Source organism: Podarcis muralis, chromosome 10 (assembly GCF_964188315.1).
Source record: "Podarcis muralis chromosome 10, rPodMur119.hap1.1, whole genome shotgun sequence".
NCBI lineage: Eukaryota > Metazoa > Chordata > Lepidosauria > Squamata > Lacertidae > Podarcis > Podarcis muralis.
In genome coordinates this window covers 31,437,566-31,456,386 of record NC_135664.1, presented here as the reverse complement: position 1 = coordinate 31,456,386, position 18,821 = coordinate 31,437,566, and the positions used below count along the sequence as shown (strand labels likewise).

General features: G+C 43.1%; 1 protein-coding gene across 3 annotated transcripts in view; it reads right to left on the bottom strand.

Annotated features, from left to right (window-relative positions):
• The window catches only part of HMGA2 (high mobility group AT-hook 2), a 132,568-nt gene extending 122,806 nt beyond the window's left edge, over positions 1-9,762 (bottom strand). For 2 of the 3 annotated variants that reach the window (XM_077934688.1, XM_028747339.2), the window contains exons 1-2: positions 9,497-9,762; positions 6,942-7,028 (exon numbers count right to left, since the gene is read on the bottom strand). In XM_077934688.1, the coding sequence (XP_077790814.1) occupies positions 6,942-7,028; positions 9,497-9,628 (219 nt within the window). In that variant the 5' untranslated portion in view covers positions 9,629-9,762. The remainder of the gene's footprint in view (positions 1-6,941; positions 7,029-9,496) is intronic. The other variant, XM_028747340.2, reaches the window with a different exon arrangement.
• Between the last annotated feature and the right edge of the window lie 9,059 nt (positions 9,763-18,821).

Sequence of the window (18,821 nt, the reverse complement as noted above, 5' to 3'; positions counted from 1 at the left end):
TAAGTTCTACCATTACTGTGCATTGAGTCATCACAAGTTATGCCCATGATCTGTGGCAATCTATATCTGCTTAACCAATTCAATCTGCTGCCTAATTCTATTCACACCTTGATCAAGTTTAAGGCGACTTGCTTCTGGTTGTGTTGCATCACAGCATGTGACCAAACATGATGAGGCATGATTTAAATCAACGTTTAATACATTTTCCTATAAACAGGAGAAAAGGAAATAATGCTTATTAGATACAAGGTTTAAAGGTGTTTTGTTTTGTTTTGGAAACAAAACAGCAGACTCTGATTTACATCTTTGTAAGCAGTTCATGAAATAATTTGGAAAAAGATCTAGCCTGAGTAACCTCTGAGGTGAGCCTGAGGAAAATGCCTGCTATCATTCAATTACAATCAGGAATAACACCCAAAGTCACATGATCACAGAAGCCATCAGCCACAGCTGACTTGCACTAGGACACATGGTTGATTATAATAACATAGGAACATATATGGGTCAGATCAATTGCCCTTCTAGTCCAGCACCCTGTTCCTGCAGTGGTCAATCAGACAGTATTAGAAACTGAGATATATACGGTAAGCTAGGTGTTACAATCACCAAAACAGATTGTTGCCATTTGGGGACCAGACAGCTCTAAAGTTCTATTTTTCAAAACGATTTTTTGGTTCCTGCAATCCATTCTCATTGTGCAGATAAAATATAACAGATAGAATTATCCAGGGTGTGTTGCTGCTGTGTGAAAGCAGTCAAGAGCCAAGGATCCCCAGGTACGCACCTCCAGATGGTGGAGACGGCAGGTGCCATCCTGCCACCCCGGCATCTTCACTTGGCAGCAAGTGGCCAATAAGGTAAAGGTAAAGGGGACCCCTGACCATTAGGTCCAGTCGTGACTGACTCTGGGGTTGCGGAGCTCATCTCGCTTTACTGGCCGAGGGAGCCGGCGTACAGCTTCCAGGTCATGTGGCCAGCATGACTAAGCCGCTTCTGGCGAAGCAGAGCAGCACACGGAAATGCCGTTTACCTTCCCACCGGAGGAGTACCTATTTATCTACTTGCACTTTGACGTGCTTTCGAACTGCCAGGTTGGCAGGAGCAGGGACCGAGCAACGGGAGCTCAGCCCGTCACGGGAATTCGAACCGCCGACCTTCTGATCGGCAAGTCCTAGGCTCTGTGGTTTAACCCACAGCGCCACCTGTGTCCCTAAGTGGCCATTAGCCAGGGGCAAAATGCTCCTGGGGCCTGGAGAATTCTGAATGCTGCAATCAGATGTCTATAGGATGCCTGGTGCTGAACACAACACCACCCTCACCACCTGCAGTTCCCAGAAACTTGGTATAATCTTGCACACTGCTTTGCTCACATCTACACTGCATGAAATGCATTTATGCACCAATTATTTTAGATCCACTGACGATGTCCTTTTGCCACAACCGATGTGCTACAATCAATGTGATTGTGACATGAAAATGTGTGTGTGTTGTTTCTAATCCGTTCCAAGACAGAAGACTTTGCGTTTCAGAATCGCGCTGAGCAGACTATATTCCTAAAGAGGAATCAATGGGGTACAACAAAGCAGAGCTCAAAATGATCAGCTTGCTGCAACAAGGGCTGGATAAGACATGTTGAGCCACTGCCTTCATTCCAGTTCTTCTATAAAAGGACACATTTGATAGGAACTGCAGACTCTTAAAGGCATAGCTGAAGGCAGGTGCTTTTCCTTCACTACATGGTCTCCCACCCTGTGTGCAACCTGAGGGTCTTGGCTGTGTTTCTATTAAGTCCTGATGCTATAGTATGCATTTCAGTGGCCTCCTGCCTGTCAAGTTCAGGGAGCCCCTATTCACCCGTATCAGGCTCAAAGCTAGGGACCTGGTCCAAGTCTTCAGCCAGTGGTCCTGCAGCCTCTAACTTGGTCTTCTGCTTACTGCTGGACTCCAGTGTCAACATCATAATGCACTCCACAAAAGTCAAATATGCCTCTTACTCATCAACCAAATCTCCAACCTCTATGGGGAAAGGGAGGGGCAACATTACAAAAACTGCCCCATCGAAAGGCCGGTCACCAGAGCCAAACTGACATGCTTAGAATGCAACTGGAGTGAATTCATACCGGCTGAAGCAGTCAAATGCCTGCTTTACCTTACACCCAGTTCACCAAGCATTCGCTGCACCAGACCTCAGTTGACTTTAAATAGCTTTGCAGTGGCACAGTCAATGTGGATGCAGTTACAAACTGTACATGCTAAAGAAACCACATGACTTGCTTCACCTGGACCACAATTTATAGCCATCTGTTCAACCACCATATTGTCCACTTACCAATGTGGTCACAGCATTTGGTGCAAAGTCAATTGCAAGGTAAAACTAAAGCTGAAGTATTGGTTAGGTCTGTCATCTGTCAAATATTTTCTGTTTTATATACTACATTAAAAAGAAGTCCAGATCATCAAGATCAAATCTGGCAACGGTCTAGGAATAACTTGAAGATGATTAAGTGAAGGTAGCATAACAACAGCCAGTTCTACAATGTGCTACATCGTTGGACCAGGGAATCACTTTTTAAACAAAAAGATGATCGGTCTGTGACAGATAAAAACCCTGTTAAAACGGCCACACTGTGTTTGTGATCTTGACCGCAAGAGAAGTGATTGACTTCTCTTTTCACCCAAACTTAAATAAGCAGCAGTCTACATATAGACAAGGTTTACACTTGCGAATCATGCTTCATCGTCCAAGTCTGATTGTAGGCAATTGACTGAGGAATAGAAAACATAACCATATTTAAAGGATATTCAAGCACAATCTTGGCTTCTTGTTTTAAAGACTCACAAGCCCATTTTCCTAGCGCAAAATGTGTCTTGCCCCAATACAAATGTTACAAGAATTCCTATTCTTAAAGTAGCTTGCTTTTCATTATTTAATTTCACCCTAACAAAACATTTATTTTCAAAATACATTTATACTTTTAAAACTAGGATGAACTTGATCTGGCATCACCTCTAACCTCTTAGGTAGGTGTTAATTATCTCTGTGTTTTTATCAAGCTCAAGCCCAGAACATGAACAACAACAAAACCTACATGCAGAGCAGGAACTGTGATATTTATATCCTTTCAGAAATATGTCTACGGGGTGCCTTTATAGAACATAAGCTACCCATTTCCAAATGTTTAGAGAATAGGTTTTCAAGTAATAACGTCAGAATTTGTTTGGGGGGAGGGGCACAGCTCTAAATATATATGAACACAGTGAATGCACTTCTCATCTTTTGATTTGTTATCTCTCACCATAATTTCTGCATGGATTCAAACATTACAAATTTTATTAGATTATGAATTCATTTAGTTATGGATTTTACACGACTGCTATTACTTGCCTACACTCTTGAGATTTGTTCAGTGGGCATGAAACACACTGCCCAAATGTTCCTGCAGGATTTTGTATGCATTGTCAAGTTTCACACTGCTAATCTCCTAACAAGCTCAATTTGGGGATTTTTAATGCCTTTAGGCCAGTTTTCAAAGTCCAGACACAAGCCTTGCAAGTTTTGTTTGTTTTTTAACCAACAACTCACCATGCACCAAGAAATTTTAAATGCACACAGCAATTAACATTCCAGGACAAAGATTTAAAGGTATTTGTTGTTGAAATATAACAAAGCAATCTACCTCCTTATGTGCATTTCTTTTTTTAAAAAAGTTCCCTGTCAGTTGTGTAATACATTTTTAATTATGATGTGCAAGAGTTTGCAAGAGAACACCTGATCAATTAATCATGAGTGCCTTCTTAGGTCTCCTCTGTGAATTCTAGCCTTGCACGTTTATCTGGCATGTTGTAGGCATAATACATTTCAATTAGCTCCCTTTGAAAAAGAGGCCACCCATTCTTCAACAGAAATTCCAGCCACTTTTCACTGCATATAGAACCATCTTTAAGGGTAAAATGCTCTTCAGCAGTGAACAAGCACTGCTTTGAAAGATGGAAATAAAACCATATGGAAGCTTTTTTTAAAAAATGAACAAGCATGCCTCACAACGATACAAATTATTTCCAAGAGTTGACATCCTCAAAACTGAAGCTTTTTGCTTTTGTTTAAAGAACAGATATTTTGCAATAATTCCAAATGCTCTGAAGGATCAGCATGGCATGGCATGCTAGCATCACACGGAGTTGTAAACCTTAACCTTAGACACAAAACCAGGGAATTCTTACAAGTGTAGAAGTTGCAACGCAACCATGCTGTTCATATATGGAGTTTCCTCATTCATTCCAATGCAGGAGGTACACCTGTGTAAACCATCTTCCATAAAATTGGGTCTGTTCCCTCCATTGGAATGAATGAGGCAGCTTGTACATCCAAATGCACACACGGATCTCTAGAATAGGATTGGTTATACAGTGGTACCTCAGGTTACATACGCTTCAGGTTACATATGCTTCAGGTTACAGACTCCGCCAACCCAGAAATAGTGCTTCAGGTTAAGAACTTTGCTTCAGGATGAGAACAGAAATTGTGCTTCGGTGGCGCGGAGGCAGCAGGAGGCCCCATTAGCTAAAGTGGTGCTTCAGGTTAAGAACAGTTTCAGGTTAAAAACGGACCTCCGGAACAAATTAAGTACTTAACCTGAGGTACCACTGTACAGTATATACTTCCTTGCAAGCATTCCTACCATGTTTTGACTTTCTAAAAATAGATAACAAACCAACTCATATGTGAACATTTAAACTGCATAAACACAAATATCAGACACAGATCATTTGTTTTGAGTTCAACCAGCATGCAGGTTTTACTATGATTTTTGCTATGAAAGGTTTACTAAATGTTTATTTACTAAGATGTTCCGTCTGTAATTCTGCCTAAAATTCACTTTATATTCCAAAATGTTCCTACAAATGTAGGCTGATTATTATTTCTCCATAGGCTTGCAATCCTAAGGATCCTTTTAAGTCCCACTGAAATCAATAGTATGTGCATTAAAATAATTTTGGTAGGAAGCTTATTTGTTGTTTAAGCTCTATAAATGTTTAAATGTCCCTTGCTGTAAATGCAATTTTAACTGCATATTATAAAGACTATCCCTAGAAGTAAGCCCAGTGTGTTCAGTGAGACTTGCGCTCCCAAGTAAGTGTGTGTATGATTGCAACCTAAGAGGTTTAAAATGATAGAACTTACTCTGAGTTGTAGATATATATGTCTTTTGGATATATATCTCTAAAGCACAGGTACCTAAACTACAGCCCTTCAGATGTTATTGGACTCCAACTCCCATCATTCCTGGCCACTGGTTATGCTGGCTGGTGCTGATGGGAGCTGGAGTCTAACAACATCTGAAGGACCGCAGGTTAACCACCCCTGCTCAAAAACTACATGAGGAACAGCCAACTAAGAATGCTACAGGGAAGCTAGGGTGACAAAACCCTTAACAAAAGGGAATAGACCACTTAGCTGGCTGAATATACCTTTTTAAACTTCAGCTGCTAAAGAGAGAAAAGGGGAAGAGCAAATTAAGAGAGAGAGAGAGAGAGAGAGAGAGAGAGAGAGAGAGAGAGAAGGGAAAGGTTTTCTGTAATGATATCCAAAAGTTAAAATAAAACAGACACAAGACCACAGTCAGTCCCTAAATAAAATAAAATTTATCATAACTTGCTGTGGTATTTTATAACCCTGAAAACTATCAAACATAAAAGGACAGATTCCCACAAGCACAAACCACCATACTAAAAATTATCTATAATCTGAGGAGCCCACAACAGTATTCTAAAAGGCATTCTGCCACATAGCTTCTAACAATTACACAGCTAAAGAACATACACCACAGTTGACATCCAGGTTTGGTAAGACTTTGTTTTCAACAATATACAGTGGTACTTTGGGTTAAGAACTTAATTCGTTCTGGAGGTCCGTTCTTAACCTGAAACTGTTCTTAACCTGAGGTACCACTTTAGCTAATGGGGCCTCCCGCTGCCGCCGCACCGCTAACGCACAATTTCTGTTCTCATCCTGAAGCAAAGTTCTTAACCCGAGGTACTATTTCTGGGTTAGCAGAGTCTGTAACCTGAAGCGTCTGTAACCTGAAACGTCTGTAACCCAAAGTACCACTGTACTTGTAAATCAAGAGTGCTGGTGCTAACTGCTGGGTGACTTGTCTACAGAAACATGACTCCAGTGTTTATTTTCAAAGCTCCATACAACTGTTTCTTAATGTTACTAGTATTCTTCTGGTAAAAAAAAAATATAAAAAAAAATTAGCCCAATATTTGTACATTTGTTAGATAAAAAAGTTCTTTCACTTCCATTGAACCTGAAAGTCTTTTCAAAAACCAACTGAGGACAAAAAGGATTCACCCCTTCATTACAACTAATCTGTTGGTGTCTCCCATCTCCTGACAATATTCAAAATGTAATGATGGTTTCTATTTTCTTTCAAAAACTTGCCTCCAAAATGAATCCAACAAACAACATAAGGCATAAGTTAGCATAGTGCCCTAGAACACGCCCTATAATAATTTCTGATAATTAACACTTTTTCAGACACATCCTGATTCTCATCAAGCCATCATTGGTTTTATGCCCATCCACACGTTTAATGAAACACTCAGCTGCAGCAGACAGTTTGGATATAACATAGAAGCCTGCAGAATTAGCATTTTTAGTGATAAGATATTCAAAATGTACTTAATTCTCAGCACTCGATTTTTATTTCTTCTACAGCAGCACCCTGGAGTGCAGAACTTAAATATGATTAAGTAGCAACCAAGGATTGCTAATTTCAGAATGGAAGGAAAACTGCCCCGGAATGTACGGGCTCCTCCTACAACACCCCTTCATGAAATATTATTAAAATGGCACAAACTCTGCAGATTAAATGTTCCACAACTGAAATCCTTTGGACATTGACTGATAGGTGGGTGGTAATATGAGCAAACCTCACCTTTTGCGCTGCTTTAGAGGGACTCTTGTTTTTGCTTCCTTTAGGTCTTCCTCTTGGTCTTTTAGGAGATGGCTCTCCCATTGGTTCCTAAACACAGGAAAACATGCTATTGTGGCAAGAATCTCAATAAAGATCTGAAACACAAGGTAGGACACTTAACATGCACAAAACGAACAGTGTCAGTTACTGAATCAGTTTCAATAGTGAAATAAAATAAAAAGAGCAGAAAAACATTAACGTGAGTGCATTTTACTAAAACATTTGTTCATCTCTACTGGAAGTGAATGACAAACTAATGAAAATGTGTGTATGCTCTGACACTTTGGATAACTCTCTCCAATCTTTACATAAACTTCCCCAACCTTAATAATCAAGGATGACGTTTGCAATTCTAACCATTCATGGCTTTTCACAATCAATTTATAATTACTCATTTGATTTACATTTGCAATCACATAAGAGGTTTAACTTCGATGTAGATTTCCAATATGAAAGAACTTAAAATACTGAAGTCTGTCTAAATTATAGTTTTTTTAAAAAAAATATCTGAAAGTTACAAAGAGAGTTGTGTCTTGTTCTATAGCTTAACGTTATATATTGTGTGGAGCACTGTCCTGGTAAGCCTGGGCTCCAAGGTATACAAAAACACTGATTGTTTTCACTCTGTTCCCCAATGGCTTCTCTGTTTGATAGTAAATAAAATCATCATCTGAATATGATTTCAGTTTTCAGATATTCCAAATATTTATTCAGTGAATCATATGGACTAAAAGAAAATATATATCCATCTCCTCCACATCCACTTCCAAATACTGAACATTTCACTTGGATTACAGGATGCGGTAAGACTAATTAAATTCAGTTTGTTAAAGGAGTCTTGGAATTCTCCCTATTGGTAAACTCTTGGGCTAGAAAGGAAACTTAAGTGACACAATATCCTTCTCCAAAAGAGTCACAACAGAAACAATGCTGAACACTGACTGGGAGGGGGGGAGAGGGGAGACACATTGGGGGGGGGGCTCTTTCTGTGAAATCCACTGAAACCCTAAACATTCCATTCTCAAATCTCTCACTCACACACACACACTTTTTGCGAAAACAAAAAAACAGGCTGGGGTAGTAGGTGGGTGAGCTGGGAAGGGGAAGGAACGTCGTGATAACTCAACAAAGGTAACGCAAGGGGAGGAGGCTTGCAATCCTTCCGAAAGGTATTTTATTGCATTTCGCTGGAGAAAGGGGGGGTGGGCATAGGAGCGGCTGGGCGTGAGGACTTTGGGGGTGCTCATCCACCCTCGTTCTAAGAGGCGCCCTTTCAGAGGCGTTTCTGGGCTCAGATCGGTTTGCTGATCATCGGATTTGCTCTGAAAGGAAGTGGTTTGACGATAATGAATGAAGTAAACTTTTTTAAAAAACGAAAAGGGGGGGGGGGAGAGAAAAGCCCGCGGAAGTCAAGTTTTAAATGCACTTCGCGTATCCCTATTGCCCGATCGCTATTTCCGAGGATCTCGAAAACATTGCAAGCAGCAGCAGCAGCAGCAACGCCGGTCAGGATGCAGTTTTCTCCATGCCGGCTCCGCAGAGCTACAACTGCAATGCTTAATTGGTTGCATTCGCAGACTTGTGTGCGTGTGTGTAGTAGAGAAAAAAGCCCGGTATCCCCACTGGCCTGTTTACTTAGAGAAGTACAAAGTATTTCTGGCGTTCCCAATGCCTTGTGCAAAGAGGCAGCGAGAGCCAGGCGTCTTTCTTACATGCTCGGCGAGCAAAACCCAGCTCGATTGTGGACTGCAGGAAAGTGCCCGAGGAGATTGGGGGGGGGGGTCTCCCAAGCCAGAATCACCCCTCCTTTAAAAAAAAAAAAAAAGCAAGCCGAGTTTCCCGGTGCGTGGGGTGGAATGCGATAACGCAGACATGCAGGCGATCAGGGAGGGTCTCCTTTTGTACATATGCACCGAAGGAGTGTGGCGCGTTTTTTAAACCCCCCCATAGCCAAGATAAGGAGGACCGGGGACGGCAGTGCCCTCTGGGAGACCAACTATACACACACACACACACACAAAAGACTGAGACGTAGCAAAGGCAGTCGGGGAGCCCAGCCTGCCTGCTGCTCCCCTTGCACACCCCTCCAGTTTAAAAATCTGCTCGGAGCGCTGGTTGGTGGGATCCGAGCTGCTCTGCGCTCCAGAGCCAAATAAACCCTCCCGGGCACACAATAGAGAAAGGCCGAGGGAAGTTTTCGCCTTTTAAAAAGAAACAAGCGCGCGCGCGCGCCTGGAGAGACAGACAGACGGACAATCCAGCACACACACACACACGTCCCTCTGTCCTCGCCAAGAGGGACTCCCCCCCCCCCCCCAATCCTCTTTCCCGCAGTCAGCAAATGCACCCGCCGCCACAACAATAACAGCAGCAGCAACCACCACCACCGTCGCATCTCCAACCGCGCGCCGCTTCCTCGCCGCCCGGCACGTGCCCTCCCGGTGTGTGTGTCCTCCCCAGCCCCGCTCCTCCGCCAACCCGGCTTTGCGCGCGCTCTCCGCGTCCAGGCTACTAACTTGGGGTTGCTTCCTGGGTCTGCCGCGACCCCTCTTCGGGGGCTCCGAGGTGGCAGGTTGCTCCTGGGAAGCGGCGGCGGCGGCGCTTCCCGAAGTCGAGGGCTGGCCGGCTCCTTCGCCTCGCGCGCTCATCGTGGCTCCTGGCTTGGGCTGCAGCCGCGCTCTCGTCGCCTCCGCGCTCGCTCGCTCGCCCGCCCGGCCAGGCACCTCGGAAGAAAGCGGCAGGCGCCGAAGGCGAGCTCGCGTGCGCGCTGCCCCCAGCAGCAGCAGCAGCAGCACCACCACACCGGACGTCCTGGTGCTGCCAAAAGGAGAAAGGGAGGAGGAGGAGGTGGCGACGACGGCGGTGGTAATAATGGTGGTGTTGGGTGTTTGCTGCAGCCTCTTTTTGCAATTTGGAAAGGCAGGAGGACGCAGCTTTTGGAAGGGGGCTTTCCCCCCTTTTTTTTCTTTTTTGCTTTCGGGGGCTGGGGGGGGGGGGAGACGTCGAGGCTGGCTTGCAACGCCGCCACGAGAGAGCAGGAAGGGTGGGCGGTCGGGCGGGACGCGCGCGCTCCTCGTCGTAGGCGAGCGGGGGCTCCGCAGCCCTCCGGTGCGTTTCAGCTCCAGAGGAGACGCATGGCAAAGACGCGCAGAGGACCCAGCGCGCCTTTCGGCTGCCTTGAATCAGGCACGCCGGGAGAGGAAGAGAGATCGGAGCGGGGCGGGGGGGGGGGGCTTGAAAATAGAGCTATAGTTGGATAAGCGCGGAGGGATTGGACGACAAGGGTCTCTCTCTCTCTCTCCTCCCCCCACCCCCAAACAACCACCACGATGCTGGAGCCTGGGAGTGAGCTGCCTGCTGGGGATGGGAATAGGAGATTCCTGCCCCCGGTGGCAACTGGGATGAGGGTTGTGAGGTTTTTTAAAAAATGAATAAATAGGGAAATGGGAGGGCGTTGGGGGACGGCGGAGGGAAAGGCCACCATGAGGAAAAGGAGACGGCAAAGCTACCGGGGGGGACACGGCGGTTGGGGCTGGTTTTGGACCAAAGAAATTACAGTATTAGAAAGATAGCAGCAATGGATGGAAGCGCAGCCCCCCTGTAACTCCTCAAGTGGCCGATCAGTTCTGGTGCCCAGCAGGAATGCAGCAACTACAACTGGTACCTGTCAGATGTTGGTACTGGTAGCCATTTTGGGGCCAGGCCACCAAATACTGTTGAAATCCCCTCCCAGCACATACAACAAGCCTTTTTGGGGTCGGACTGGGCCTCAGAGACCAGTACTTCTCAAATTATCTACCGGGGTTAACAGTTCCTGCTCTGTGACAGCCACAGTGTGTTTTTGGTTCTGCTCTTCTCCTCTGAAAACCTCCATAAATTAATCGGGTTGCTTTTTCTAGGTGGCATTTTTCAAAACGACTACTAAGGTGACTCAGATTTCCCCCTGGGAAAAGCATCACTTTCTGCTATTCAGAGGTACCAGAGAAGTTGGCACGGTGGACACTGTCAAGAAAGAAAGAAAAGGTTGCTTCTGAGAATCTCGCTCTACGCACACCAAACTATGGCTGGGTTCACGCATAACGCTAAGCCAAACAATGGCTTAGCCTGAATGAACAAAGCTGTGGGTGCCCAAAGGGAAAAAAATGGCATCCATTTTGCTGTTTCCCCAGCCCTGCTGCCCTATCCAGAACCAAGGTGGTTCTTGGTTTGATGGCCATAGTTGCTTGGGAGAGACTGGCAACAATTCAGGGTCCACATGGAATGCCAAGTCAAACCATGGCTTAGCCTCTTATACCTGGTTGACCATATTCTGACATAACTTTTTATTATTAGTGATCACTTTTATTTGACGGGTGAGTTCTGATCCTTTTTCCCTACCATTTAAGAAATTAACTGACTGGTCAAAGAACTGGCAAGTTAGGATCAAAATCAGCACACAACATTCATTTATCTCCTCTCTCCATTGGTTTCGTGGCCTTTCCTGGCCGTTCACAATGCTATGGTGACAAAAACCTCAAATGGCAGAACTGCCCTCAAACTCTAGACCAGCCTTGCCCAACTTGGTGCCCTTGGTGCTGGATTACAGCCATCATGATCCCTGAATATCAATGATGCTGGGTGAGGCTGATGATGGGAGTTGTAGTCCAACAGCCCCTTGCCTGCCCGGGGCATTGTCAATGTCTCAGTTCTATTAGTCTCATCCGCTCATCTCAAACCTTATTCTCCTCATACCTTGCTTCATATAAAAAATAAATTATGATTATCCATATTCCCGCTTAAATCCATTGCTCATTCTGCACCCTTCCTTTTGCCTCTGAGCTTCTTTACCTCCTACAATCTTTTCTCAGTGTAAGTTTTTAAACCTCAGCCGAGCTGACAGCATTCTCGTTCCTCACAGAATTTACCTGCAAACTGCTTAAGTTTCCTGAACAAACATTCTGAGCTATCCCATAAGCTCAGCCAATCTGTGCTAGAGATCTGCAAGCCACAAAAACAATATTGATACTTGGGACTATTATCTGAATACAGAAAACATTCTTCTATGTGGTGCATGTGTATACTTGCATGTCTGTGTGTAAATGGGTGGCTCGTTGTTAAGTTCAATTTCCACTGATAAATATAAACTCCAAACGCATCGAGACCGAGAGGCCAAATGTAGCTCTTCAGTCTTCTCTATTCAACCTTCCAAAATATTTGGCGATCCACCCAAAAATTAATCCAAGCCACACCTCTTACTGGTCCTCCTGCTCCCAACTGCTCACATGCCTCTGTGGCCAGAAGGTGTCCTTGGACAGTGATAATGCACCTCACTTGTTTGGAGGGCGGATAGAGAGGGACCACTGATTTTGTATGGGTGGAATGTAGACTAGTGTCCAAAGGGAGGAGTCATATCCATTGCCTCTGGCCCCACCCATCCCTGTCATGTGGCCCCCGGGAGGATGGACTTGAGGGAATGTGGCCCTTGAGAGGACACTTGGGACTGAGCAGGCTGTAATGGACACCTCAGAAGCAACAGGGTCAACTCAAGATGAAAATGTTAGGGCTTTGGGCAGTGCAAGGGTAGAGTGGATAGGAAGATCAGGGAAATGAGAGAGTGGAAAACCTGAAGATGCTGATTACCTGTTCCAAAGTAGGGAGCAGGAACACAAGTGTTCTCTCTGACCTGACATCTAACATAAGGTATGCCGGTGGTCCTTGGAGTGGTCTGGTATGAATTCTTGGGGCGGGGTCAGACTCTGGATCTCCAAAAACAAGATGTCCTCCAGAAGCAACCACAGAAAATGTTATGATGGGGAATGGAAGATAAGCAAAGTTTGACAGCTTCTCCAGAGCCTTACATAGTTTCTTATATTATTGTTGGTATTGTTATGACTTGTATGCTACTTTTCAGAATCAGATCCTCCCAAAGCGGATTAACAGTCAAACAACTTTGTTAAATAATCATTCAAATTAGTTAAAATAACTCAAGACAGGATCACATGTGATATGTCACAATCAGCTCAGTTTGTCTCAACCAAAAACCGATTGATAAATGAAGATCTTTACACCTCATCTAAAGGAAGTCAAAGTGAGAGTCTCATGCAACTCTTGAGGGAGAAAGTGGGGGGCGGGGCACCATCAAAAAGGTGGCATCTCCTGTATCCACCAATTTTAGCCACTGGTAGTTCCAGGATCAAGACTTCTGAAACTCATAGGAGTGCAGTCAGTCTTCAAATAACTCGGTCCTAAACTGTTAAGACCATAACTAGCACTTTGAATGGGGGCCTGCAAACAGCTAACTCGTGCCACTGGTACCATATCAGAGCAATAGGCCCCAAAACAGCTGGACAGCTGCAATTTGCACTAACTGAAGCTTCCAAACCATCTCCAAAGGCAGCCCCTCATAAAGCATATTGCAGATGTCAAGGTTAGATGTAACCAGGGAATTGATAAATAAGACCAGAACTACCATACCTACAGTGGACCATGGCTGGTGTATCAGTCTGAGCTGATAAAAGGGGCTCCTACTCATCATGATCACCTGCGCTTCTATAGATAACAAGTCTAGGAGCTAGGATAACAAGTCGGGCAGCAGCAGGACTGCAATCCCATCCAGAACTGGTTGAACGTCACCTTCTAAATTAAGTGACTTGCCCACCCAAAGCAACTCCATCTTACCTGGATTAAGTTTCGGCTTGTTCCCAAGCAAGCAACCTGAGTTTCCTGGAATCTTCACAAATGAGTAAAAAGAAGCAAAATGGGCTTAAAATGAGACTAAGAAGTAGTGTGAAATCCTGGTGTGGAGAGGGACCTCAAAGACAGAGCAGAATGAACACGGGTTTTTGGGAGAAACTCTTAAGGATTATGTTTCCCACCTGGTGGGGTTAGCCACTCATAGGGATGAATCAGTTTCAGTATCTCATTTTTCCAACCTTAAGTTCCCCACATTTTTGCAGAAATTTGCAATTTACTTTTAACAATCCTTACGAGTATTCATCAGCAGAAATTTCGCCAAGTCAACATATTTTTGTATACTGTTTTGATTAGTGTTGCAAAACCCGCTTCAAAAATGTATTTTCACAAGCCGTTTCCCCTAATTATTATGTTTTATATACCGTATTTTTTGCTCTATAAGACTCACTTTTTGCCTCCTAAAAAGTAAGGGGAAATGTGTGTGTGTCTTATGGAGTGAATGCAGGCTGCTATCCCAGAAGCCAGAACAGCAAGAGAGATCGCTGCTTTCACTGCGCAGCAATCCCTCTTGCTGTTCTGGGTTCTGAGATTCAGAATATTTTTTTTCTTGTTTTCCTCCTCCAAAAACTAGGTGTGTCTTAGAGTGAAAAATACAGTATTCTATAAGCTGCCCAGAGTGGCTAGGGAAACCCAGTCAGATGGCCCCGGAATAATAATAATAATAATAATAATAATAATAATAATAATAATTACATTGGATATTTGTATGTTATTTTCACTAATAACACACATTCCCCAAATAATTAAAGTTTTGTAAACATTGTTTGGTACAAGAACATCATTACAAAATTCAGATAAGTATGACTTAAAGAGGAAAGCTGTGTTTTGGTCTCCCATGTTGGTTCAAGAAGCGCAAACCTAGGTAGTTTCTCATTAAATGCACTTCCTGCGATGGACATATCTATTCTTGTGCACATTGGTACTTGAACCGCGTCACAAAGTGCAAATTCAGGAGGGTAGATGTGTTTTGGTATGCTGGCTCAAGAAGTGCAAACTGAGAAGTTTCTCATTAAAGGGCAAACAAAATCAAATTTCTCTCCTGTCCCTCACTGCTAGCCTACTTCCTTGAGAACTCTGAAAAGTTAATACTTTAATACACTTCTCCTGTGAATCTGGTACACATTAAGCCAGAAGAGTTTGTAGGCAAGATGAGCTACAGGTTTGGGAGCAGTGACCTAGAACATCTCTGGATTTGATGCTATGTTCAAACTAAGATGCATCATAAAATAGAACAGATGTTTCAACCAGGTCTTCCTCACAGTACTTTCCTCCAGAAACCCTGGGTAGCAAACAAATCTGAGGCTACTACTGAAGTGGAGATTTTTCACTATTCCCTCAAATCAGGTTGGTTTTTAACCCTCTTTCATCCCCCTGTTCCGAAATGTTAGTGCCATTTAGAGACGTGTTTCACTATCGCTACACAAAGATGTCGTCACATTGTCACTGGGTAATTTAAAATACAGGCAACCCCCCATTTATGCACATTCAATATGTGTGTGACTGCACACACACACACATCGTGCCAAACCCAGAAGTGACCCCAAAAATCAGAAAAAGAGGTGGAACGGGGTGTTTGCAGGCTTTTCCAATGGGGTGCGATTTCACTGGTGCACGCGGTGCCTCGGAATGTAACCCCCACATAAATGGGGAGTTGCCTGTATGTGACTATTTAGATAAGTGGCAAAAGGCATAGAATCACCAGTTTAGCAGTGGTGGTTAGCCGTGGAAACAGGAAAAAGGGTGTCGTGTCCAATTCACAGAATTTTAAATCTCAAAATGACCTTTCTATTTCTTTTCCTTTCTCTTTGAAATCCTTTAAAAAAAACAGGAACCCGAAACGTGGGTTCACTTTTAATTTAAAAAATGCTATATTGACAAATATATTGTCCCCCAAAATATTTATGTTCACTTTTGTACCAAAATATCAGGAGGCATAGGTTGGGCTGGCTCCAATGTTGGCTAGTTCCTGATACCACTTTATCCCATACCAGGCTTTTTGAACTGACAGCATTAATCTATGTAACATAATATGACAGTTGAGTAATTGTTCTTTACCGATTTTGATCTTGTGTTTTCAAAGAGTTTACTGATTGTTTTGATGTATTTGCTGTCCTGTGACTGACACTGGGGTAGTTCATTGCAGAGGGTGGGAAATGAACCCAACGAAATAAATAAATTCCGCTAATGGCGATAGCCTGTCTCTATCAGCAGATAGCCTGAACTTTAGGGAAGAAAAGTATTATAGGCATGGGACTTGTTCAGACAATTGTTAAAATGTACATTGTAGTATGACTCATGGGATGGGTGGGTTGATAGAAATTTTACTATTGTTTTTGGTTGTATAAATGATTACTACTTAGCAGTGTTTATTCTGCTTGCTGCTAGGAGATAAAAGCATCCCACCTAGAATTGTGAACTTGCTCGCCGTTACATGCACAAAAGGCCTACTGAAATTCAAGGGGCGTATCTGTTCTTGCCTCTGCACAGGAATGCAACAGAGAGGGAGACAGAGAAAGAGAGTGTGTGTTTAAATACACCCAGGGTGGAATCTACACACATATAAAAACTGTTCTGAAAATGCTTTTTTAAAAAGCATTAAAAAATAATAATACATTGAATTTTCCATAAGGCTCACCATCACCATCTAGTGTCACGTTGTATATTGCACTTAAAACACACTTAAAACCTTTTATTTGCAGGTAGTTGTAGGTGTAGCTGAGTCCCAGAAGCTTTAAGACTTTGGTTTGATGCAAAATTACCTAAAAGCAAGTTCCACTGCAATCAATGGGATTTATTAGGCCCATGCTCGCTGAACATATATTCAACCTAGGTTGACAACATTTGTGGTTCAAAATGTTGCAAATCCCCTAAGAGGATAGTTTTTATTCAGGGATTCAGCCAGACCTTCTAGTGCCATGTAAGGCTACCAAAGAGGGAGCAGGAGTTCTCCTGAAATGATAGTAGAGGGCAGGATGTGTGGTTTGGGTGCCTATGGAAAATATGCATTACAGTATTCTGGTTTATACAAGCCCTAAATTATTGTTGTTCACCAGAAAGGATTAGCAGAACTGCAGGCCTGTGAGTGCAGGACTGCAGAGACCATTTTATCCTAACAATGGCTGACCCAACATTTCTCATTGGTGTGGTATTTCATTTCAGAACTGCTTTTAGTCTGTAAATATTGTAACATCTAGTGATGATGAGCAAACGCACTTAGACTTGATTTGTATTGGGACCAGTAATTAAGAGTGATATTAGAGGGCTTATCATCATCATCATCATCATCATCCCCCTGATTTCAGTCTAAGTCAGATTATGGGGAGAGGAGAATGGGCTGGAGTTGTGCACATTATGACCATGAGAGATTTGTATAGCGCGTGGGGTGATTACAAGTCTTAGTAACAACACTGGGAGTCCTTTGGCTCTAGCACTTCCTGTTCATATCCAATGGGAGTCTGTGACAATGCTAAGTGAAGATGCTGGAACATTCTGATGCAATTAATAGTTCCTAAACTTCTTCCAAGGAACCCACGCTTCCTGGGAATCCAAACATACAGAATTCAGGGACCATTCAAGACTGCAAATATATTTATTTCTCTTATATTCACTTAAATGAAATAAATAACTTGCACTCATGTACACATAAGTCCGTTGCAAAGCAGATTCACGTATATGACAGTGATTTGGTAACTGTGACGCTAAAATACTTTCTGGGGATTATATTAAATTGTTTGTCTCCGGACTTCCCCAAAAGGTACAGTTTGTACTATAACAACACATCTTGTCATCTTTGTGATTTGAAAATGATATATGTTGTATAATATACTTTGAACTGCACAGATGTGCAATAAACACATGTCTTTATTACAGGCTTATGCAGCAAAACATCAATGAGGTGTGGCTCTAGTACAAATTTTGCTTCGGGTTCACTTTGTTCCTTCATCCACCCCTGTTAATTACACAATGAGCATATGCCCTGCAGAGCTGCTCATTTATTTATGATTATATCATGGCTTCTCACCTAAAAATTTTACAGGGAGGAAAAAACCCCTCAAAGGGTGCTGAACAGCAGACTAGGTAGAAGTAGCTATATTTTTTAAAGAGAAGCTCCCTTCTTCCCGCCTGCCTAAAAGCCTTGCAGGTTCAGACTCCTCCTTCCGGAAATAGCTAGCAGTTGGGAAGCAACTATTACCTGCCCGTAATCAGTGGTGCCAAAGACTATGGAAACTGGCTTTGATGGGCAAATTAATGCAGCAAATATGTGTGGCCAATGGTCTTACCTAGTCATATTTTCAGAAAAAGATGGTATCCATTCCTTCCACATGTTAGCAAAGACCTTTCAGCCAGACTTCTTACTGAAAGCCATTAATCATTTTGGACAGGTGTACTTAACCTTGTGGTGATTTTTGTCTTTTGATGGAGACCCGATACATGATTTGAATGGTCTCTGCTGATGTTTAAGAACACATGTCTACCCTGCTGCAAGGCGAATATGTTGTTGTTGTTGGGGTAAACACTGAAAAATCAATACAAATATAGCTTTCAAAAGGGATGCTCATGTCTGCCCTGCATCCTGCAAATGGTGCGTCACTGTTTATTGCTCACCTTCATTTGATTGTTTGTTGCTCAGTGGAGGGCACAAAGAGCTGGCTGTCTAAAAACACTCTTGTTTCATTCTTTGTTTCCTTGTCCTTATATCTCACCCTTTACTTCCAGTGGAAACCCTAAGTCGTCTTTATTATAAATAAGTATTTCTAGAATAATGCAACAGCATGGCATGATCATATCTACTTCTAAATAAGCATTTTTTAAGTAAAAAAAAATCACTTAAAACCATTTCTACGAACACCTGATAAATGTTATGGACCTTAGCAATGAATGCTACTGATTTCCTGGTTGTCGGTCCTTTATTTTACATTTATTTAACTTTCCCATGAAATGTCCAAGGCGACTAACAACGTCCAAGACCAATATAACAAACAGCAATGCAACAGCAAAGAGAAAAACAGCACATAGTCTAAGAAGTCAATCACTAAAACACACACACACAATCTTCAGAAGCAATCTCTCACAGAACACCTCCAAAATCCAATACAAAGAGGTCCAAAA